Here is a 25,150-nt window from a genome sequence, read left to right on the forward strand (position 1 = left end):
TTGCTGCTGAATGACTGAAGCTAAGCAGGTGTGGGCTTGGTTAGTACTGGATGGTAGACCGCATGGGAAAATTAAGTTACTACTTGAAATAATGTGGGTGGGCTATAAGGGAGCAGTCTTTCCTCTAGTCACAGAAAAAACTGAATACCCTAATGCGGTGACGGGGATATTTTAGATGATACAAAGGTCCTGACTCCTGAATATTTATTAAAATAGAGTCTGCACACTTCTTGATTCTTTCCTTTCTTATGTTTTATTTTGTCATGCTTGGCGTAGAATTACGTTTTGTATTTCTGTTAATGATGTTGTTCTGTGGAACATTCATTTAAAAAAATCACAATATTTTATTCATATTAACAAAAATCACAGCCAACATTCAAAATTGCCTGTTAATAAGTTTGTTTTTCGAAACAGCATAACATCAGTGTAATGTGTTATGATTTTTGACATTTCATTGCTGTTAACATTATGCCAACTGCTGTATACAAAACACTTTGTTACTCAGTTCGGGTGGGTAAATATACTGGACAAACAAAACAAAGCCAGTCAGTACCTGATAAGCCAATCCAGCATCCAGGAAGAACGCCTCCTTGCTTCATCTCATGTTTTTGCTATTATAAAAACGTTTTTTAAATAAATAAACAAAAACAAAAATACAAATGCAGAGTGGCGATTCAACAGACCCACATACAAGGTAAAGTTAAGTGAGTGCATCAATGACTGGATACAGGTCTCCTCATTCCCATTACACCGAAGGTAAAACTGGCTATGTTCTCGTAGAGCAGAAACATGAGGGCCGCGGTCAGGACCGTCTGCAAGAGTTTGGCCTCCAACCCCTTAAACAGGCCCAGCATGCCGTATTGTCTGCAAGAGTTTAAAGGCCCGGGGGATTAACATTTGGCAGCATAGATTCACTACAGGTGACAGGATTGCAATTGCTGGTGCTAATAAGAGCAAGATAATGGGTTCAATGATGGAGCACACATGCTAATCAACATGTACAGTATCTCACAAAAGTGAGTACACCCCTCACATTTTTGTAAATATTTTATTATCTCTTCATGGGACAACACTGAAGAAATGACACTTTGCTACAATGTAAAATAGTCAATGTACAGCTTGTATAAAAGTGTAAATTTACTGTCCCCTCAAAGTAACTCAACACACAGCCATTAATGTCTAAACCACTGGCAACAAAAGTGAGTACACCCTTAAGGGAAAATGTCCAAATTGGCTCACTTTTGTGAGATACTGTATATCTGTACTGTTACGACCACCTGGTTCTTGGTTGAGTACCATAAAGGGGAGACCACACCAAAACGTTTAAATTAAAGATGACAGATTTTTCTGACACTGAGGCAGTTTTGTCTGAAGATGGCAGAGGTTTTTCTGACGCTGACACCTGAGTCTGAGGATGTCCTAAAATGAACACCGTACATGGGACAAAGCCATGTCAAACTGTAATAGGCTCCTTTTATACTTCTATATCGCTTTGGAGGTATATCAACTGCATAAATGCAAATGTAGAAGATAAGATAAGAAAGAGTTGGCTTGTGTTCTTACCTGACTCTGTTGATCAGCAGGTACATGACACTTCTCAGGCTGCTCATCAGCCTGGACCGGTCTGTCTGTTGCCTGTGTTGGCCGAACTATGAACAGACACAAACCAAAAAGAGAAGATACCTCAGTGCAAGCCACAAAACATATCATATTACATACATCACACAATAGAAAAGTCCTAATACAGACTGTTAGTGGATGACTTATAAGCTGTTTTCATTGTAAAATGACAGTAGACATTAGACATTGCTGATCTTGGGAAAAACACTCACCCTGAGGATTGACTGCACTGTTTGCAGAGGGTATGTCAGAGTAGTTGCAACTGCCTTGGCAACAGCACCAATGAGGAATACTTCCAAAGAGGACAACTTTAGGGTCAACAGAAAGGTATGATATCAGCTCAAAAGCTCAGCTGAAAGAGTTTTAAAACTTCTCACTCATATCTCATCTACTCAGCACATCACATGGAAAGGCTTATCTTCCTCCCCCATATCAAGTGATCACTCAGCCAGATGAGATGATCAGCAAACTGTGTTGTGGCTGGCCAGAAAAAGCTGGTGACAAATCACCAATTAAACAAAGAAATTACTTAGTGATATGTATTTTTAGTCTATGCATAGTTCATCTAAAAGTGATTTTTTTATTATTATTATTATTATTATAAACATGCAGACTACCCCATTATCTTCACCTGCATCTGATAATAAGTGACCACTCAACAGTAGAGTGATGGTGACAGATAACCGATAAGACACACTTGTGACCCTTAACGCCACTATTGCCCTCTCACCTCTCTGTGGATGCCCCTCCCCAGTTGCCTCTTCAGGCCCTCGTAGATCATGAATTGCACTGCAGGGTTCAGGACCAGCAGTAGAGAGGGGAAGGTACCGTTCCACAGCGCTCCAACACCCTCATCCTGCACTATTTGAGTGAAGGCATCTAGAACCCAGATCAGACAGAGATGGTTATAATGACCTTATCACTAGGGTGTCTACAGTTGATCTGGTAGTGAGGCTTTTCCTTGATGTCATTATGTTAATTGTTATCGTCATTTATTATTATTGATTAATATTCCGAGTTGATATAGTATAGGCTACTATTAAAGTTAAAAGTCTTCCCATCCTGATGCACCATGTCCTTACCCATTATGCCTGTGTAGTGAGTAGGACGTATATCTGTATTGCGGAATTTTGCCCCTTGCAATTTCAGCCTGGTGTTTACCACCCATAGTGGTGTAGTTACCAAGACATTCACTACTCCTGTAGGGTAACAGACAGGAAAAGGGAAGTAAGGAAGGCAGCATTGTTGTTTTGTCTCCTTTTCGTATGAAAACTCACATCCTTCAATAGCATTCAGTAAATCCTGTACACCCATGCCATCTAAAACCATCTCAAATTTTGATGATAACTGATTGTCACAGTAAATGATTAGTGCCAGAAACTCCAACCCGGTCATTTGTCAGTGATGGTACCAACCTGCTACAATGCCTATAATGAGGTCTTTAGCTGGGCTGGCTCGATGTCCCTGGCGCCAGCCGGCCTTCAGACTGTGGAAGCAGTAGAAGTATACAAAGTTGGAGCAGCAGAGGCTACAAATGACTGGAAACCAGCCTCTGTAGGGAGCCAAGCTGCAAGCAAGATGAAGGGAGAGGAGAAGATTGAGTATACACATAGCGTTTTGCATGCCAAACCATATTGCTCAATGTGTGATGATCACAAGGTGCACCTACAGTCCTTCCTCTTTTATGATCTCAGACAGAATAGCTGGAGTTGACTGGGATTTTCTCTTTTCATCCACTGTGAAAAAGAAAGAGGGGGTGAGAAATGTAGCCTGCAGCCAAAATAAGTCTTCCTTTAGGCCTATGTCATAATGTGATATTGCCAAAATCTGATTTGGGAACTTTATGCATTTTAGTGACGTGATATGGTTTTAGTTTAGGCTAGTGTCAAAGTCTTATCATGGGTAATCATCACATTTTGACAATGGAATAAGCTATGCCAGTTTAAGCTCTGTGTGTATGCCTACCTTGCAGACGTAATCGTGCAGTGTCGAGAGGGAAGAACACCGTCATTGCTGTGACGCTGCCCTATGGGGGTTAAAAAAACAAACACCTGATTGACACTTCGCCTTAAAGATCGAACAACAGAACAAATTCGTGTGATTCACACTGATTACGGGATTGTAAAATTCCACTGGATGTATCAGCACACGCAACTAACTAACTAACTAACTAACTTCAAAAACATCAAAGTCGGAAGTCGATCGTGACACTTGGCAAATAGCAGATTCAAGCGTAAGATGCGGCACAATTGTTGTCTTGTTATCTTCAAGCAGTCATTGGACAATTTATGTGAGTTGAATTGAATTTCTTACTTTCGACTGTCCTATTTGCTCTGTGAGAATTTAGTAAAGTAACTCACCATAGCCCCTGCAACGGCGTGCACTAAGCTTTCGTAAGAAAAAACTTCAGCAGCTTTAGAATCTCCGTACGCCATTTGGCTAGTTTCCGTAGAATATGATCTAATGTGCAAAAGGAAAAAACAGCAACAATACTGCAGATAAAGGCAGTTGCGTCTGCTGAAAATGCGATGAAAATACCGAGTGTAACATGCGGTTTCACTTCCAGGTCGTTCCTGGCCAATAGCAGCGATCTCCCGGTTCCATTGAGAAATCATTGGGCAGAAATAATTCGGCCTCTTCGAATCAGCCGCGGCGATTCCCCAAAATAGTGCAATGTTGACATGTGGGGCTGTATTTTGGGCTCCAGCGCATGGCGTAAAGCTCGTTATTCACCCGCGCAAACTTAATTCGGTATTTTGCACGTTTATTTTTTAAACATTGCGACCAGGGGTGTGGCAATTAACAACCTAGGGAGGGGCCTGGCGCGTTGTCTAAAAATCGCTATCATACACCAACTTAACCTGGTCAGAAGTCAATGGCGAGTTGTTCATATGCTATTTTAAGAGCGCATGTCAACAGTCATATTGGCAGGTGCACGCACCATCCTTCTATCATTCATGAACGCACACCAGCGCACGTCCATGCAAAGCATTACAAATTGCACGATTACAATGGGAAACATAATTAGAATAAAGATATTACGAAATACTGTACATCTCGTGATGAGTAGTTATTCACCATCATTTGCAAATAGGTAATGACGGTTAAAAATGATTAGGGGAGAGGCAAGACATGTATGGAGCACAGCTGAAGACCCACTGTCACGAGATATAAGCAACTCCTCTGCAGGATAAATGTTGTTTTATTCAGTCATTTGAGCAATATTAGGGTAAGTGTTGCTTTTTCCAGCCTATGTTTTCGATGGTAATCCATTGTCAGTCAATAGTGAAAGTAACTGCAACTGTCTTCGTTGACTGACACCTTGGTGAAGTTAGTTTCACTTTGCCAATGAGTTCAAATAATAGACGAGTGCAAATGCGTGAAGGCTATGCTAGGTTTTAGTAATGCATGGTTGAATGAATGACTATTTCATACGTTCTCGCAAGCAGCCTCCTTCAAATGCGCCGTTGAATGCTAAAATACCGATGCATTTATTTGACATATCGCGCTTTGCGCCGTTAAAGGGAATGCCAGATGTCATTCTCATTGGTTTAAAATGATGTTACGCCCCAAACACACCCATATGACTGATTAAAAAACCTAGGAACACCTTGTTGCGCCATGCGCTCCACTTTTGATAACGAAACCCCTCCCAATGTGAACTGGACATCCTACTAAATTTGAATAGACTTTTGACGAGTGACGATGCACTTTAGAATGTCATGATAGGGCCCGTGGAAGCCGATCTCGAATTATTTAGCCAATTATATAGCCTAGCCTAGCTATTAAGAGACTAGACTTTTTTCAAAAATAGCCTATAAACTAAACTGGGTGACATGTGAGACACTCTCAGCTGTTTTGTATAATATAGCGTAGCCTAGTTCTATATTTAACGCAAACAATGGTGAAATCGATTAATGAAATCGATGTAAAATAGGTTTACTTTTTTTTCAACTTGTCATCCTATCTTTTTGCAAGGCACTATATTTATATTTAAATCATAACGCCATCTGTGGGAACAACAGGTGGAAAACCTGAGGAAGATTTTGAGTTTCCCAGACAGTTGTGGACTTATAGTCCTATAGTAGGCCTACATGCATGTGGACTTTGAAGTCCAGCTAATATGCCCACCAACTTGGTGGGCATGTAGGCTATAGCCCCACTAGACTTTTACAGAAAAGTTTTGTTTAGTCCCCGGGGGCCACTCACTACCCACCCACCCCGCGCTGGGGCCCGGGTGGGTGGGTGCCGAAACCATGGCACCCAAGATGACAACATTTTTATGGTGCTTTTCTTTGCAAATATGTGGTTGTTGTGGTACCAAACATCTAGACAGACAATGCAACTCATTCTTTGTCATTCAATAATGAGGCAACAACCTGTCTGTTGGAACCCATTTCTGTTAGGGGGTGTGTTGAAACGGATGGTGTGTGCATTGTAGACCTAGACTACCTACTGTATAGTGCACATATATGAGCGCACCCCGGCCTATTTGGAGAGCAAATAGACTGTCCAGATTGCCAGTCCGCCCCTGGTGTCTGGTAGTTGGCTGTTGCCACAGTGAAAATAATTTGAAAATGCATTGATACTGCTAAAGGATATCATTTGAATGCTTACATTAGTCTCTAGTTTTTACATCAAATCTGTCTCTGAAATATTTGGGAATTTCCACAGCTATAGACCACAACTGCAGTAATATTTCAGACACATAGCAATCACAGGAGGGTTAGGGACTTGCTTGTGATTTGCACAATGCACATGTGTGACTTACTCTCACCTCTGCTAATAAGCATCAGAAAAGTGGCCGTACATTTATCCCACTTTACTGGACTAAACATGAACTGTGAGTGGGCATATGTATTGGATCAGAAGATATTCTCATGCATAAAAACACATGCAAGTAGGGAACTAGAGCACATAACTACTCAAGTAGCTATTCCTACTGTCACTCATGTCTCTAGACTGTTGTTTATCTATAGAGCTCCAGCTTCTACTCCGGCATCATTATGGCTTCTCTACTTCCCTCTTCTTTTCTGTAATGTCATCGGCTCTCTCCTCCATGTGCTTCTTTTACCTCTCTCTGATCTTCCTCTCTGAACCGGGATAATATTCTGATATAGCACTACTGATTGCTATCTTCACATCAAAACTTAAAATTTACTCGCAGATGGTAGCATATGAGGTATCACTATAATGCATAAAAACATGTCACATGTAAATTTAGTGAGTAAGTATTATTATTATTATAAGTATCTTTCCAGAAAATAAAGAAGGATATACAGTAAATCGGTGTAATTGTAATTTGTCAAAAATGTTTTAGTTGCCTACTGTATTACTTCCTAAAACGATCTGATACACTTACAGTACACGCACAACTTACTCAAATAGCTGACTGTTTTTATTGTCGCTTCTGTCTGATTGAGGGAATGGATTGGACTGATTCAGACTATTTCTTTTTTTTAGACTTCTTGAACTTTCCTGGATTCTCAGCAAAAAACCTCAGCTCCTCGTCTACCTTCCGCCAGAGCTCCTGTATCTTCCAGCTCATCATCATTTCCCTCTCCTTTTCTGCAATGTCTTCTGATCTCTCCTCCATGTGCTTCTCATGCCTCTTTCTGATCTTCTTCTCGGACCACGGGTAATACTCTCTTGGGTACCACTTGTTGACGTTGAGGGCCATCAGGGTGTCTATCTTCTCCTTGAGCAAAGTCACCTGGGTCCGGTTTGCCATGTCCTTGTTGTCGAAGACTACGAACCCTCCAGTGCATTCCCGGATCAGATCACGCAGCTCTTGGTCTGCACTGCTGATAGCATCACTTGGAGCAGTCCCTTCCAGAGTGTCTCCATTGGTAAATAACAAGTATACCGCCAGACCCTCTTCCCAAACATGCTTTGTATCATTTTATGGACTTGAATGTCATCTTTTGTCAGGTTGCCAATAGGCAAATCAACCAGGAAGACGTGAGGACCAGGCTTCTAGAAAGACAAACTTTTTAGGATCTTACGAATAACTTTCTTCTCATCACCAAAAGAGTTTTTGAGTCCTGGCGTCAATCACAGCCACAGGCCTTCCGTCCACTGTCCCCTCTCTCCGATCACAAACCTGTGTGACCCTGCTCAGAGTCTTGTTCACAGGGAATACTTGCTGCCCAAGAATGGTGTTCCCACTGGAGCTCTTCCCGACCCCTCTCCTCCACAACAGCATGATACGCCACTCGTCCATCCCAGCTGCACTGACACCTCTGTCTAATGATGAAATATTACCAGGGGCAAAAATACATAAAAATACATTAAAATATCAAATAAATGATACATTACAAATACACTTAAAATAAGGGTATCAAAATTAAACTACGAAATACAGTAGCCACGCCTTGTATCAAAATACTGTATTTTTGTCAAAAGAGGAGACCCAAGGTCTAACCAAGGAGCAGGACCGGAGCACACAACGCTTTAAGTGATTTTTATTAGTGCAAACCAACATTTCAACGCCCATGCGTCTTCTTCAGAGTCAAGACTTTGACTCAACAAAGTCACAACTGAACTGGTCAAGTGGTACAAATTAACCACCGAACCTATTGACAGCCACAGAATGTGGGCTTTTAAAAGTAACCAGTTATATTACCTTAAAATAATGGCTTCAAACTCATGGTACACGGACATATAATACAGAGAATGAAGTCATTGTGTTGCTTTAGGTGATACATGGGCCAACTTTTTTGAGCAATGTTGCAGGGCAACCACATAACCGGTTCCATGCGTTCCAATAGTTATGTTAATTTGCCTATACTGATTAAAATGTTCAAGAAAAACTAGACTGCATTTCCGGCGGGAACTGCGAAAGTGTGCTTGCCCTGGTCCGGTCACCAACGTGAGCAGACAGTGGCATATGCTATGCTGAACCTGGCTTGATCCAGGCATTGTAACAGTGCCTTTCAGTGTTGGAGCAGTGGCAATATCTCAAAAGCTCTAGGAGAGGGCTATTCAACTACTGGCTTGCGGGGTGAATGCGGTTCGTTGGATTTTACCTGTGGCCTGCCTTCGAATTTAGCTTCTATGACTAACCTTGCACCAACCTTGCGCCACCACCTTGCAACAGAAAGAATGGCAATTACAGTGATGTCACGGTTTGTCAGATTCATGTGAAATTTGGCAAATATGATGCCAGGATGTTGCTGATGTTAAATTGTGAAGGGATTTTTGAAATGTTGTAATATGTCATGATTTTAATATCTCACCATATAAAGAGGAAATGTGTCATAAAGTCACAGTGCATTGAATGAATGGTCTGAAACTTCTCAGGTTAATAGATATTATGATTATGATGATATTCAGACACCCAATGGGCCTGCCTGGCATAGCGCCACCACCTGGCCAAGTAGGAAATGTGCCAGAAATGGACAATGCCTTAAGTGATTGATCTGAAACTTTATAAAATATTGGATATCATTATTGTGATGATATTCACACATACTGTATAATTCACATGCCTAGCATAGCGCTACCATCTGGCCAAACAGGAAATATGCCAGAAATGCTCTATGCTTTGAATGAATGGTCTGAAACTTCTCAGGTTAATAGATATTATAATTATGATGATATCCAGAGACCCTTTGGGCCTGCCTGGCATAGCGCCACCACCTGGTCAAGCAGGAAAATGTGCCAGAAATTGGTAATGCCTATATTGGTTGATCTGAAACTTTGCAAAATATGTGAGCACATGAAAGTTTCAGGTGAGCACATGAAAGTTTCACGTGAGCACATGAAACTAAACTTTAGATTTTTTTTGCTCATGTCCCCTTAGGGGCTCCGTAGCGTTGCTAGGCAACATCAAATAAACAAAATGAGAGTCTTTTCAAGGTATTAAAAGTGTACGTGTGATTACGAATGGATGTGTGTGGTTTGCAATTAGAATAAACAAGAAATAACATTTACAATAATTTCCCATGATAAATTACATAATATTTGCACCTTCCTTACTTGTGAAGCTCACACCGTATTTAGTGAAATGTAATACAACGGTGCCACCTAGCGTTCAGATGTATTTAACATTAACGTGACATTTCCTGCTTATTCTTTCGTCAACTCCATGCTTTTAGGAAAACAATCTTTTTATCATAGTTCCCTCTTCAATGAGCGATTACCAGCTCGTTTTTGTAACAGAGATAGCTGTTTATTGTCCCTAGGTTTACAGAAACACCTATTCACATTAATACGTATGGAGTGCTGCCGACCACTGTTCATTACATGGCCCAGAATGCCTTGCATGTCTTTACAACAAAACAACACAGTAAAACCTAAATGCCCGTAAACATATGAATTTGCATACTTGTAACATTTTTAATTAAACTCTCCCATCATGATATTTAACAATAATGAAAATTTTAATTTGAATACCGTCAATGTGAAAATAACTGTACTACGTCAGCAATAAATAGCCTTGCCATTTCAGTTCATAAGTCCATACTATCCCATGGCTGAGCAAGGATTTCATGATTGGGCAAGGTTGCCCATAGACATTGTGGCTGCCCAGAGACATTGTGTATACTTGGAAGGCATTGTAATAAAAGTACAACTGCAAATGTGAAAGGTGATAGTTACCAAATACAGGTGGGTGGTTTGCCAAATGCTGGAAACTTTTGGAATGTTTTCTTTTTTTTTTTTAGCTTATGCAACCTCACATTGGAGTCCCGAGTTCAAATACAAAATTTGGTATCAATATGTGACAGTGTTCCTGAGATATGGACGACTTCCTGTTTCAGAGCTTCACCGCCGATTTTGTTTGGCTGTGACGGGCAAACGCTTTCGAAAATCAAAAATCCTTCTGGTAACTTTTGTGAGGCTTGGTCCAAGGATAATGCACGTCAAGTTTCGTGGCGTTCGGACCAAATTTGTGACCAGTGAACATTTAGTTTCGCTTTCTGTTCAATCAAATATGGCAGACAAACGACAAGCCCACCTGACGTCATCTTCGCGAGCAACTTACACCGGTACTGACCGGACATTTTAAAGTTGGAACGGTGTCTCTGTCTCAAAGGGCCTAGGCGCTAGATCTGACAAAAAAGTAGGGAGACGAGAATAATAAAACTTAAGAAGAACAATAAGTGTGCTGCTTTCAGCAAGCACACTTAATAAGTTGCCCAATATCAAAAGGAACGTGCCAGAATAACAATACTCAGGAACATTGCCCATCAACATTGCTCAGAAAGGTGCCTCTGTACACATCACAGTCAAAGTTGCTCCAAAGTTCTACCAAAAACAGGCAAACTTATACGTGTGGGTGAGCAAGTAAATATGGGGTTGAGTGAGTGGGTTGGTGTGATTAAAGGGATTGTGTGTGTGAGCAACCTACAACACCCTAATGTTCTTGCTTTGTTCAGGCTCCTCATCAGATGTGTAAATATCTGTTTGCATGTCAGTTTCATCATTTAACTCAACTGCAGATAGAATTATACAGATTTTTTTAAAAAGCTGAGTACCACACTCTTGCTTTAGGAAATGAATTGATTTAGAGTATATTTTGAATGCATTAATATCCAACTCAAAATGCTGTACTAAAATAAAATTAAAGGAAATACCAATTCATTCAGTGGTCTATACTTGTTGAAGGAGAACTGTAAAACTCCTTCATTTTGCCTGTGTAATTCATACCAGCTTGCATGATTAATGCTCTTTTTTGATTAATACGATGATACTTACAATTTGTGAGTGAGTCCTTTGTCAAATCATCTTGTTTAGTTTCAGAAGCTGGGGGAAAACAGGGTTTATCCAAAAGGGTCATTGCAAAGTGTACATCCTTGAATATATCCTCAAATAGTTTGTTATCAACGACTGATCGTGTTCAATACTTGAGCCTTCAAAAGGTTTAGAAATTAACTGTAACTCCAAATAATATTAAATGTTGCTGTAACATAACAGTTACAGTTATCGGTCTCCAACTTCCCTGTGTACTTGGCCACAGAATAATGAAAATGACTTCACGGAAGCCATGTCTCCTGTTTACTATTTGAAGAATGTTGAATGTCAACAAACCTCAGAAAGAATCCTGTTAAATATTGTGCCATGAGTGGTCACATGAGTAAACAAAGTCCGTCACACCAGTATTTGCTTCAAATAATATTTTTTACTTATAACGTTTCGGGCGTGAGCCCTCCATCAGACATGACTTGTCATCCATCATGTTATATTGTATAGATTCATATTGTAATAAAACTGTAGCAATTGTGACTACATTTCATATCAGTTGCCTGGTACAAGCCGACTCAACTGAAAATTAAATTATGATTCTTTTAAATCTGAGTGCCACTCATTTTTTATGAAATTAATTGATTTAGAGCACATTTTGAACACATACATGTCAAATTCTAGACCAAAATACCATACTGAAATGAAATTGAAGGTAATACCAATCTTATCAATACAGTGGTCTATCCTTGTTGAAGGAGGACTGTTGTAGAAACTCATGAATTCATTTAGCCTGTATAATTCATACCAGCTGGGACGATTCAGTGCTCTATTTTGATTAACATGATTGTACTTACAATTTGTGAGTGAGTCCTCAGTCAAATCATCTTACTTAATTTTAGAAGTTGGGGGAAACCAGGTTTTATCCAAAGGGGTCATCAAGTGTACACCTGTTGAAAATAAATCCTCAAATAGCTTGTTATCAGAGACTGACGAGGTTGATAGTTGAGTCTATATAAAAAGGTTTCAAAAATTAGCTGTAACTCAAAATAACTTTAAATGTTGTTGTAACATATCAGTTAAAGTTATCGGTCCCCAACTTCCCTGTGTACTTGCTGGCCACAGAATGATGAAAATGACTTCACGGAAGCCATGTCTCCTGCTTACTATTTGAAGAGTGTTGAATGTTAAAAGACAAATGTTGCACCTTGTGATCTAGTGATGAGGAAGAATTTAAAATCAGATCGTGCCTGTGAGATTCACAAACAACATTCGTCAGCTGCTGTCTAATCTTGTTACATGCCCCAGTCTGTTTCCTGTTAAATTTTTGGTGGAGGTAATTATGCTACATTGTACAGTTTCACAACATAATTAAACTGTAGAAAATGTGACTACATTTCATGTTGGTTGTCTGGTACATGTTTTCAGCATGGTGTGTACTTCAAAATTGCCATCTTATGTTTATTGCCTATTGTCTATGTGTAGGGAACTTGTTTTGTCTATAGCTACAGCTAATCATAGTCTAGCAGAAACATGGTTGTACACATCTCCCTCTTTATTGGGCTGAACTGGGCGAGTATGATCATAAATTGCTTTACAGCATAGCAGACATATAACAAAAGCATGAACCAGATAACATCCTCAGGTGTATATATATATAGATATATAACAAACATATATATGTGTAGATTTGATAAGTACATAGGGGAAGAATGGGATGGGTCAGTGTAACAGAACTGTATGATACAAATTTTCATCCAAAGCAAAAATGATCCTGTGCTGCACTTCTTCCTAAAATGCTCTATGATAGTTCACAGAAACACAAAACTTGTTACACATGTCTGACTGGGAGTGAAAACTGAACAGTGCCATTCAGGGCCATCATCAGTCCCTTGGACCGTGTCTCCAATAGAAAAAAGCTATGGTGCATTGACATATCTCTGGACTGGCTCATTTTTCCTCAGGTTTTTGAACCTCGGTGGATTCTCAGCAAGAAGCCTCAGCTCCTCATCTACCATCCTCCAAAGCTCCCGTTTCTTCTCCTCCAGCTCATCACCGCTGTAGAGCCTTTCCACTTGCCTCTCCTTTTCTGCAATGTCTTCTGATCTCTCCTCCATGTGCTTCTCATGCCTCTCTCTGATCTTCTTCTCGGACCACGGGTAATACTCTCTTGGGTACCACTTGTTGCCGTTGATGGCCATCAGGCTGACTATCTTCTCCTTGAGCAAAGTCATCTGGGTCCGGTTTGCCATGTCCTTGTTGTCGAAGACCACAAACCCTCCAGTGCATTTACGGATCAGATCACGCAGCTCTTTGTCTGCACTGCTGATAGCATCACTTGGAGCAATCCCTTCCAGAGTGTCTCCATTGGTAAATAACAAGATAGTATACCGCCAGACCCTCTTCCCAAACATGTTCTTAATAATTCTGTGGACTTGAATGTCATCTTTTGTCAGGTTTCCGATGGGCAAAACGACCAGGAAGACGTGAGGACCAGGCTTGTAGAAAGACAAACTTTTTAGGATATCACGAATAACTTTCTTCTCATCACCAGAGGAGTTTTTGAGTCCTGGCGTGTCAATCACAGCCACAGGCCTTCCGTCCAATGTCCCCTCTCTCCGATCACAAACCTGTGTGACCCTGCTCAGAGTCTTGTTCACAGGGAATACTTGCTGCCCAAGAATGGTGTTCCCACTGGAGCTCTTCCCGACCCCTCTCCTCCCCAACAGCATGATACGCCACTCGTCCATCCCAGCTGCACTGACACCTCTGCCTAATGATAAAGGAAATACGTTGAACTTTTCTGATAGTTATCATGATAAATCCTCACAGAATACACAGTGTTTAGTTCTTATTATATAGGTATACTAGATAAGTTATACTTAGTAATGCATTCCAATGGCTCTAATTTCTATGACACTCAATGTGCCAGGTAATGCGCATGCTAGACGACCCCTCCCACCCTGCCAGGTCCCTTTTCCAACTACTGCCCTCTGGTAAGAGAATTCAAAGTCTCAGAGGCAAAACATCCCACTTTTGCAACAGCACTTACCCTGCCACTATTAGGCTCCTTAATGCTCAGACACCTTGCAGAGTAAACCTGTACTAAATGCACCTTATAGACTGCACAAGACACTTTATGGGAAGCTGATTTAGCAAAAGGTATTTACAGCTTTTTACTGGTTTGAATGATTGTCTGTGTGATTGTCTTTTATGTCCTCTATGTTCCTGTATATGTTTTGCCTTTTTACCTGGATTGGCACCAAGACAAATTCCAATCAACTGTGTGTTGACATGGCAATAAAGTATTGAATTGAATTGAATGCTGTCGTACACCAACTAATGCTAATTTCATTACAAGGCAAAATCATGTTGTTAATTCAATACCATGTGCTTGACCTTAAACACAAGCATGGGTGAGGCATACAGATGAGGTAGTTTTTCAGTAATTAAATTCCTTTTAAGTAGTACAATTTCCATGAAACTTTTTTAAGAACAAACTGTCTTAAAGTACTAACTACAAACTGTCATTTAAAGTAAACCTTTTTCTTGTTCTGAATGATGAAAAGTGCTAATTACTCAACCACAGCCGCTTGATTATGTGTCAATAAATTAGCAAATATTAATATTACTGCCTGTTCTCAATGCATGGTTTCCACAGTGTATAAGTCTGTTTGTAGTGTTGCCTGCATTTTATAATTAGAGCCCCACATTTTATGTGATGTCAGAGAAATAGAAAAACACACACATTTATTAACACTTACTTTGTTCAGGCTCCTCCTCAGATGTGTAAATATCTGATTGCTTGTCTGTTTCATCATCATCTAAGTCAACTACAAAAAAAATAACACAAGTCTTTTTTTTAACTTAGCATATCCTAACAGATAATATGGTTCAGGCTATGTGTTAAGTTGTAGCCCAAAAGTAGTGTTGCAATGAAATTATATTGAAAGCATTCTTCAGTCATCAATCTGTATCTCACTGTGTAAAATGAAGACTATTCTAAAACCTCACAAATTTATTTTATGAAATCATATCAGCTTGTACAATTCCATTATGGTACAGTATTTTAATAAATCTCACATACCAGTAAAATTTTTAGATGCGGTGTCCTCAGTCAAATAATCTTGTGTAGTTTCAGAAGTTGGGAGAAACCAGGGTTTATCCAAAGGAGTCATTGCCAAATGTAATCCTGCTGAAAACATGAGGAAAGCAAAATATGTTGTCAAAAAATGAAATCTCCACATTATTACACATCCACATTATTACTGAAGCTTTTAAAGTTGTCAACTAATCTAGCAAAGACACAAATTTCTTGTGGACTTACTGGCCTTGGAATGATGTGTGTGGAAGCCAGGGAAAGATTTAAATGACTGACGCAGTGAACTGCCTGAATGATGACCATTTGAAACAAGAATGTTGCACCTTGAGATAAGACAATCTCAAGAAAAAAACATCTTAATCAGATTGTGCTTCTGAGATTTCACAAAACAGCATGCAAAAGAGCTAGAGCTGTAAGAAGGAAGGCACTTTTTTTTTGTCATTTTACTTAATTTCAATGTTCAATAGTATGTATATATTGTTGTGTGTTTGCATTGAGTTCTTTTTACAGTGTTATTATTATCACCTGTTGTTTGCTCTGATTACGTATGACCTCAGCAGAACAGGACGGTACAGGAAACATGCTGATAGAAGTGCTGAAGAATGTTTCCAGTTAGACCACATACTCTAGCCTTTAACCTATATGTTACTCAGAAGGTCACAGGTTACTTTCAGTGCACTATGCACCGCAATTTGCTGTCTTACAGTGTACTGGGAGAGTACTGGAATTGGAACTTATGATTTTTATATTCATAAGTGGTTTATGTCCTGATGTTTCTGTTATGCGTTCTTCCACATGAGATGACTGTTGTTATTTCATTCTGTCCCTGCACTGTCTCTGTGTGTGTACCTGTGTCTATATGGTTAGATTAAAGGGAATATTATGACTTTGCAGTCATAATACAGTTTCACTGCATGGCTGCGTCAGTAGCTATCTGCTCTGAATTGGCAGGTTGCCACTAATCAGAGTCTGAATCAGTGTAGTCCATGTGAGATGGGATGACCAACGCCATCTCCCGTCAGCCTGGAAGGATACTTAAACCCTAACTATTTCTTTGTCTAGTTAGAGCAGCTGTTGGATCTTTAGGTGAAGTCATGCTGCGCATCATTGTAAATAAAACTCTGTTCCTGATTTTTCCTACATTGATCTGACTGGGTCTTCATTCATCTGTGGTATCAAAATTACTATCAAATGGCAAGCATTGAATAGCAAAGAGGATTGTTTGGCTGTTGCCTTGCATATGTTTTGCTCTTAATATTTCAACTTTTTATGATTTTTATTCAGGTAGTGGTGGTGGTGTGTTTGTATATGAAAGAAGATTCCACAACCCACACACATCGTGCCACCAAAGTTAACACTGCTTCTCTGTTTATACCATGGTGAAATTAGTGGCACATTAATATTGACACATTTTTCAAAGCTTCCAGACCAGATATCATTTGAATGATTATTTCATTGTTATTCCAATGCTTGGTTGAATTTCCTACGTAATTTAGAACGACCATTAACCGTATGTTATTTGCACACCTATGAAGTAAATCCATTTTTTTGGCTGTATCACACTTGTATATTTATTATGTAGTTATTATGTACTTGATTGCCTGCCAATCCCTTACCCAAGAGAACAGAACACTGAATGGCTTACCCATTCAGTACATTTGCAGTTGTAACTCCTACTGGCACCTCACACATTGTTTCCCAACCTCACCACTAGGGGGAGCCTTTGTGTGAAGAATACTTTGTGTCCACTTGCTGTAAGCAAAGTCCTTTTAGGCAAGTCCCTCCACTCGGCGGCCATATTGCAACGCTTTTTGGGCACTCATTGGGCATCCTATTCGGCAGAAATGCGCCTGCGCAAGGCTTCACGACACCAGTCTTGCTCCTCCAGCGGCGAGTTCACAACACATGATTGGCACAATGTCTTCACAACACACCACATGATTGGCTAAATGTATTTACATGTCGACGTTTGGCCGAGGAAGGGGTGGGATATGTGTAGACAACGTTACAAACTAGCCCCATGCATTTCTATATAGGATTTTTTGAGTGCTGTGTCTCCTCATTAGAAAGTCTCTGCAGTAAGGGAGATAGGGAGACTGACGGGTAACGTTTTAAACCAGGGGTGGGCAAACTTTTTGGCTCAAGGGCCACACTGGGTTTGGAAAATTGGCCGGCGGGCCGCACAACAAGTTCTCTAAGGAGAGTGAAAAGCAGTTTGCAGTAAAGCTAACCAACGTCGTCTCTATCGCAGGAAAAAAATAGCGAGCAGCCTGATAACCAAATGAAATGCTCAGCGGGCCGGATGAAAGTGCTTGGCGGGCCGGATCCGGCCCGCGGGCCGCAGTTTGCCCACCCCTGTTTTAAACAATAATCTGAATTTATTTACAAATATAAGTATGTGAGTGGGAACAGGTCCGTCGCTAGAAGGCAAGCAAACCAAGCAATTGCTTGGGGCCCCAAGACAACGACTGGTTAAAAATAAAATGCAACGACAAACTGTGAGCGCCCCTTTTATAGTCAATGCAGTAAAGTGCAACGACACTGTTACCGGCAATACATTACATTACATTACATTACATTTGGCTGACGCTTTTTTAACCAAAGCGACTAACAACATGGTAAACAGTAAGTGTTAGAACAATTCTCACAATTTTAGGACAGTTTAAAAAAAACATTAGAGTACAGTAAGAATAAGTGCGTCGGTGAGTGCTGTTTTTAACAGTTACTTGTCAGTTTAAAACGGCTGGTGAGTGCTAGGATCAGTAAGACTTGTTGTAAGTGTTGCTATGAGAGTAGATGTTCTCTAAAGAGCTGGGTCTTCAGGAGTTTTTTGAAAGTGGAAAAGGATGTCCCTGCCCTTGTAGGAACTGGCAGTGTGTTCCACCAACGAGGAACAACAGATGAGAAAAGTTTGGATTGGCTTGAGCGTACCGGTGGTAGAGCTAGACGTCGTTCGTCAGAGGAGCGCAGCGGTCTGGAGGTAGTGTAAGTCTGTATGAGGGCATTCAAGTAGGTGGGAGCAGAACCGGAGACTACTTTGTAGGCAAGCGTTAGAGACTTGAATTTGATGCGGGCCGCCATAGGTAGCCAGTGTAGCTGGATGAGCAGCGGGGTAACATGTGCCCTTTTGGGTTGGTTGTAGACCAGGCGCGCCGCCGCGTTCTGGATCATCTGAAGTGGTTTCACTGCGCAGGCTGGGAGACCTGTCAGGAGGGCATTGCAGTAGTCGAGTCGTGAGATGACTATTGCCTGAACCAGAAGTTGGGTAGCATCTTGAGTCAAGTAAGTCCTGATTTTCCGTATGTTGTAGAGTGCGAAACGGCATGACCGGGCGACTGAGGCAACATGATCTGAGAAGTTTAGTTGGTTGTCGAGAGCAACTCCTAGATTTCTTGCAGTCCTGGTCGGTGAAACAGACAGGGAGTCAAATTTGATGTTGATGTCGTGGTGTATGGTAGGTTTAGCTGGGATGACCAGCAGTTCAGTCTTTGAGAGGTTCAGCTGGAGGTGGTGTGCCTTCATCCATGTAGCTATGTCTGAGAGGCAATCCGAGATCCGTGCTGAAACCAGGCGGTCGTCAGGTGGAAAGGACAGATAGAGCTGTGTGTCGTCTGCATAGCAGTGGTATGAGAAGCCGTGCGAACGGATAATCTGTCCCAAGGAGGTGGTGTAGATAGCAAAGAGGAGGGGGCCCAGCACTGAGCCCTGGGGGACCCCTGTGGTGAGATGGTGAGGTGCAGATAGCTGACCAAGCCATGATACGTTAAACGAGCGTCCTGTGAGGTAGGATTCAAACCAGGAGAGAGCAGAACCGGAGATTCCCATGTCAGCGAGTATAGAGAGAAGGATACGGTGATTAACCGTGTCAAAGGCAGCCGATAAGTCAAGCAGAATGAGTACTGATGACTGAGCGGTCGCCCTGGCTTCTTTTAAGGCTTCTGTTACAGACAGCAGAGCCGTTTCGGTAGAGTGGTCGCTTTTGAACCCAGACTGATTTGGATCCAGAAGGTTGTTCTGTGAAAGGAAGTCAGAGACCTGTTTGGAGACTGCTCGTTCAATGCCTTTGGATAGGAAAGGCAGTAGTGAGACAGGGCGGTAGTTCTCGACTTGAGCAGGGTTGAGAGAAGCTTTCTTAAGTAACGGTGTTACCCGGGCCATTTTGAACGCTGTTGGAAATGTGCCGGAGGTTAGCGAGGCATTGATTACATGTGTGATAGCTGGAGCGATGGTCGGGCTGATGGACTGAAGTAGGCTCGTAGGTATAGGGATCCCCCTCAAGGGAATACCGGGATCCCCCTCAAGGGGGCCCCTCTCAGTAGTCGCTGACAGCCAGCCAGCCAGGTTTGTGGTCTCTGCTGCTGCCGCGAAAATATAAAACCTCGGCAGTCATAATCAAGCGGAGTTATGTGTCCGGGGCCAGAAGAGAAAGGAAGAGGATGACAAGAAAAAACAAGACAGTGGTAAGTGATAAATTACACTGGATACGATAGCTCTACTTGTCTTGTACAAATGGTGTCGCAGCAGGAAGGCTAGCCTAGCAAAAAATGTTTATGTTAACTACCTGCCTGACGGCCCATGCTGCTTGTAACAAACTAGAACAGTTAGCGCAACTTTTTTTTCGAACGGACGGAATATGGTTACATACTGTAATATATGGGATAAGGAAGACGCAGATCTGTTCCAGAATCACTGTTTATCGTATTTAATGACATAACATTGCTATAGCTTTGTAATAGGTTTTGAAAGTGGCATAGCTTCTCTGCTATACTAACTATTCGACCGTGATAATCTATTTACCAAATAGGGGTTAGGAAAACCACACGATAAATTCCGTGCATCAAAGCAGACTGGAACATTCATGTCTAGTAGTATTCATGCACGCCAGCTGTTTACTGTCTTTAAAGCATCAGGTGCGTCTGTCTAATTCTCAAACAGAAGAATGCTTAAATGCTATGTTAAGCTACAAGTAGGCCTAGGCCAATGTATAACATTAGCTTGGGATGTTTTTACAGTAAGCATTGGTAGTTGTGAAAGCAGCTGCATCCCTTCTAAATATCAAAATATGGAAATGCTAACATATCTTTTCTTTCTCCCTCAAGGTGCTTTGCTTAAATTTCTCAGCCCTCAGGCTCTTCCTAAGGATACCTCCACTGATGAAGATGGCCTGAAAGGTTAATCTTATGTGTGTGTGTGTGTGTGTGTGTGTGTACTTGTATTTATGTTGGATTTTTAAATTGCTATACAACCTGGACTCTTTATAGTTTGAACAATGCATCCTTTTTCTGCATAAGATGGCAGTGTTTTATTTTCTCACTTTGTGAGAACTGAAAAATGTTAATGTGAGTGTGTGTGTGTGTGTGTTTAAGTATGTTGGATTTAGTTATTGTGCACTTTTTTACATTTATATTGGATTTTATGGTACTGTGGTGTTTTTGCAAATGTTCAAATGTTCAAAACTAATGCACAGTATATGTATGCAACTGCAGTATTGTACTGTCAAAATGTTGTATTTATATAAACTGTGGGTGAACTTAATGTATGGCTATGCGGTGGTTCCTGTAGGCTTTGCGTGCTGGGGGGGGGGCAAATTGCTTGAAACGGCCCTGAGTGGGAAGCAAGAAAAGGTAAAATAAAGTGTCAGCAAAGTGTATGTGTAGTGCATAAAAGGCAATAGGGAGTAGCTGTCTAAGCGAGAAAACAGCAAAGAAATGGCCAAAACTGCATAGTTTCTCTTTAAAGGACTGCCTATGCAGTTTTGGCAAATTCTTCACTGTTTTTGAGCTCCCCCTACAGCTTCAGAGTCGATATTTTACAACACTCCTCGTTCGGTCAGCCTGCCGTTTCCTCTTTCTCTGTTCCTCTGACAACGTTTTTCTCACTTTCTGCTTCTTTTTGGCCAGCTCTGCCATGACGTGTGTATGTGAGTAGTGCCATAAAGCAATTTGTTACTTCGCGAGACCTGAGACTCCTGCTAGACTTTCTGACTCCGAGGCCAGCAGCTCGCCTTACCAAATGCATGGGTGTTTTTTCCGCACACAGACGGCCACCATTCAACCTAGAAAAAGTCATATAACCATCCCAATGACTTTGAAAGGTAAATTAAGCTAAAAAAAAACGGCATAGTCCCCCTTTAATATGGCATAAATTCCAGACAATGTCAAACATTTTTAAGAATTTGGAAATGTGTATGTTATAGGTATACGGTGGCATATAAGATGTATTTTAGCAACCTTTTAGCACTGTCTGATGTTATCCTAATGTAAATAATAAAGGTTATAGTTTGCAGGGAATAGCATTAACATAGGCTAATTATGAATTACCCTTCACATCTCAAAAAGAACTTAACTCACTTCCCTCACAGATTATACCACATACAGTATTATGATACAACAAGACACAATTGAAAAGTTTTTAAATAAAAAAATGAAACAATATTCTTGAGCAATATTCTTAAATGCTCTTCTCAGACCTTTGAAATCATTATAGAGATGAAAAGAATAATCCCTAACACTACTCCAGCCGGCCCCAAAACTGCAGTGGCCATCAGCGATGTGGCAATGACTACTCCCATTTGGGTTTTAACTGGCAGCACTTCTGACATTTTTCTTGCATCCGCCTCCTCTTTCCTCCAAAGAGTTCTCGTCTGTCTCTCCAACTCCTCGCCATTGTAAAGGTCCTCCAGCGCTTTCTCCCTGCGTGCAATGTCTTCATCCCTCTCAGTCAATATCTTTTCTTGCCTCTCTCTGATCTTCCTCTCCTGCCTTGGGTACAGGTTAGATTTGTAATACTGGTTACCATTAAGAGCCACCAGGGTTTCCATTTTCTCCAAGAGCTTGGCCACCTGGTCCCGGTCGCCCATGTCCTTGTTGTTGAAGGCCAGGAACCCTCCCCTGCACTTGCGGATAAATTCTCTGAGCTCCTCATCACCGCTGGCTATGACATCGTTCAGGGTCTTCCCCTCCAGCCGGTCACCATGGGTGAACAGGACAATGGTGAAGTCCCATACCCTCTTGCCAAATGTGCTCTCGATCAAATTATTGGTGCTTTTGTCCTCAAGGGTCAAACGGCCAATGGGGATGACCACCAGAAAGATGTGAGGTCCAGGCCTATAGGTCACACTCTGCAGGATCTCTTGGACGACCTCTTTTTTTGAACGCCTGGTCTCAAAGAGTCCAGGAGTGTCAATCACCGATACAGGTCTCCCATTGATGTCTTTGGTCCTTTTCTCGCAGAACTGTGTGACCCTGGACAGCTTCATGTCTGATTTGAAGAGCTCCTCACCCAGAATGGTGTTCCCAGCCGAGCTCTTCCCTGAGCCACTCTACCCAAGAAGTATCGCCACTCCTCCAGGGGGAACTGAGAAGAAAAATAAATATATTATCATATATTACAGTTAATCTTTTGCTGAGACTAAAAGAATCTTGGTCAATATATAATTTGTCTTTTTTTATTTGACAAAAATTAAAAGTAATAAAAGTAAAAATTAAAAGGTATAATATGCAATAAGTGGTTGCACTTTCCCTTAAAGTGACCTAACTCAACAGCGGTCCAGCCAAATAGTCCTAGTATACTTTCACAAGTGAAATGGAGATCGCCTGAGTGCAGTGAATATGTACAGTATAGTATAAAGGCACCTGACTGGATGGTCCAGTCACTGGTTAATCAGGATTCCTGATTAACTACAATTTCTACAATTCCACCATGAAGAACACTAAGCAACTCTGAGAAGAGGTTGTTGAAAAGTGAGGGGATGGATAGAAAAATTCAAGTCACTAAACATCCCCTGGAGTTCAGAAATATGGCAAATGTGTAAATCTGCCTAGAACAGGACATCCCCACAAACTAAGGGACTGTGCAAGAAGAAGACTGGTGGGGGAGGCCACCAAGGCACATGACAACTCTGAAGGAGTTAAAAGCTTCAGCAGCTGATATGGGAGAGACTCTGCATACAACTACTGCCCGAGTTCTTCACCAGTCAAAACTCTATGGGGAAGTGGCAAACGCTCATATTGAATTTCGAATAAGGTTCGCCCAAAGACACGTGGGAGACTCCAAGGTCTAATAGAAGAAGGTTCTGTGGTCTGATGAAACCAAAATTGAGCTTTTTGGCCATCAGATTAGATGCTATGGTGATGTGCACCAAACACTGCACATCACCACAAACACACCATCCCTACTTTGAAGCATGATGGTGGCAGCATCATGCTCTGGGGATGCTTCTCAGCAGCAGGCCCTGGAAGGCTTGTAAAGGTAAAGGATCAAATTAATTTTAATATATGGAAATCAATGGAGGACAATCTGATTCAGTCTGCAAAGAGAACTACGACTTGGGACTTGGTAAGATTTATTTTCCAGCAAGACAATGACCTGAAGCATACATTGAAAGCTACACAGAAATGGTTTAAAAACAACAATGTGAATGTTCTTATGTTCCAACGATTTCAATCCAATAAAGAATGTATGGCTGGACTTAAAAAGGGTTGTTCACACCCAATCCCCATGTAATCTGACAGAGCTTGAGCAGTTTCGCAAAGAAAATGGAGTAAAACTGCAATATCCAGATGTGCAAAGCTAAGATATCCACACAGACTTCGTGCTGTAGTTGCGGTCAAAGGTGCACCTTCTAAATACTGACTTGAAGGAGGTGAATATTTATACAATCACTTATTTTGCATTATATATATTTAATTAATTAACATTACTTTGTAGAAATCTGTTTTCACTTTGACATTAAAGAGACTTTTTTTAGCCTAGAAATCGTCAGGCTACCTTTTTTTGTAAATCCTTGTCAAAAATAGCTAATTATATTGACCATAATTTAATTTATCCCATCTATATTTTCAATCTTTTCAGATCAGATACAAAGTCTTCAACACTTTTGAGAATATCAGCTTCACATGCTGAATCAGAATATATGCTTAAAGCGAAAATTTGTGCAATTTGAGGTGGAAGTGTTGAGGTTCTGAAGACATCAGTTGCTGAAAGCACACTTTGATTTGATTTGCAAGCTTTCTATGATAGATAAAATAGCCAACCTATAGTTGGATTTGAGTTATGACATTGCTCACGTACTCATCATTTAATTGAATTATCGGGACTATATCAAAATGATCAAGGTCCCGGCTAAATATCTTAAGTGCTTACCATATTCATAAGAATGTCTGCTGAAGCATCAGCATCCTTCTGATCTGTCTTTAAGTGATGTCTGTCCTCTGGAGTCATTGTAACTGATCCACTGGACACTGGTCATGAACAGATACTAGGTTAACTATAATTTAAATATAACTGAAAACAAAAGATCACAGAATATGATTTAATGTAGTCTGTGGGACAATAAAACGTTGCAGATTAGAGTCATGATGACTAATATACATAGCATAATTTTGTTAAGAATGTAATACATTGTTTGACATTCAGGTGTGAATATCATGTATAGAACTCAAAATATCTCACTTTTGACAACCCAGCCTATATGCATTCACAGATGCTTGTAATTACTATGAGAAAGAAAATGGTCAGTGTTATATAGAACTCTTCTGAACGTTGGACTTCCATTCATGCACAGTGCCCTATAGTCATGTTAATATTAAGTATTACTCATAATTTCCATCCTGCATTAACTTTAAAAACATATTTGTAGACTGTGTCAGCTAACTTCATAGGCTGTCAAATAGTTCAGGTCAACTCGATAATATTTGTGTTACAATACAGTCCAAAGGTCTAGAGTAACTGTGGGGTTGGGGA

At 40.8% G+C, this 25,150-nt stretch overlaps 1 protein-coding gene and 1 pseudogene across 3 annotated transcripts; both read right to left on the reverse strand.

Moving 5' to 3' along the window:
- Positions 1-230: 230 nt before the first annotated feature.
- Positions 231-11,593, reverse strand: slc25a17 (solute carrier family 25 member 17). Of its 3 annotated transcripts, none has more exons than XM_042087974.1 (9): positions 11,320-11,593; positions 3,586-3,646; positions 3,290-3,356; positions 3,036-3,187; positions 2,703-2,819; positions 2,351-2,499; positions 1,833-1,928; positions 1,564-1,649; positions 231-864 (listed from the first exon to the last, which is right to left on the reverse strand). In XM_042087974.1, the coding sequence occupies exons 2-9, from the start codon at positions 3,629-3,631 to the stop codon at positions 714-716; spliced, it is 864 nt and encodes a 287-aa protein (XP_041943908.1). In that variant the 5' UTR covers positions 3,632-3,646; positions 11,320-11,593; the 3' UTR covers positions 231-713. The 3 variants fall into 3 exon arrangements, with proteins under 3 accessions (XP_041943908.1, XP_041943909.1, XP_041943907.1); XM_042087975.1 differs by lacking the exon at positions 11,320-11,593 and adding an exon at positions 7,001-7,102; XM_042087973.1 differs by lacking the exon at positions 11,320-11,593 and adding an exon at positions 3,981-4,297.
- Positions 11,594-12,557: 964 nt separating this feature from the next.
- Positions 12,558-23,593, reverse strand: LOC121704926 (annotated as a pseudogene).
- Between the last annotated feature and the right edge of the window lie 1,557 nt (positions 23,594-25,150).

This window comes from Alosa sapidissima, chromosome 3 (genome assembly GCF_018492685.1).
Source record: "Alosa sapidissima isolate fAloSap1 chromosome 3, fAloSap1.pri, whole genome shotgun sequence".
NCBI classification, from domain to species: Eukaryota; Metazoa; Chordata; class Actinopteri; order Clupeiformes; family Clupeidae; genus Alosa; species Alosa sapidissima.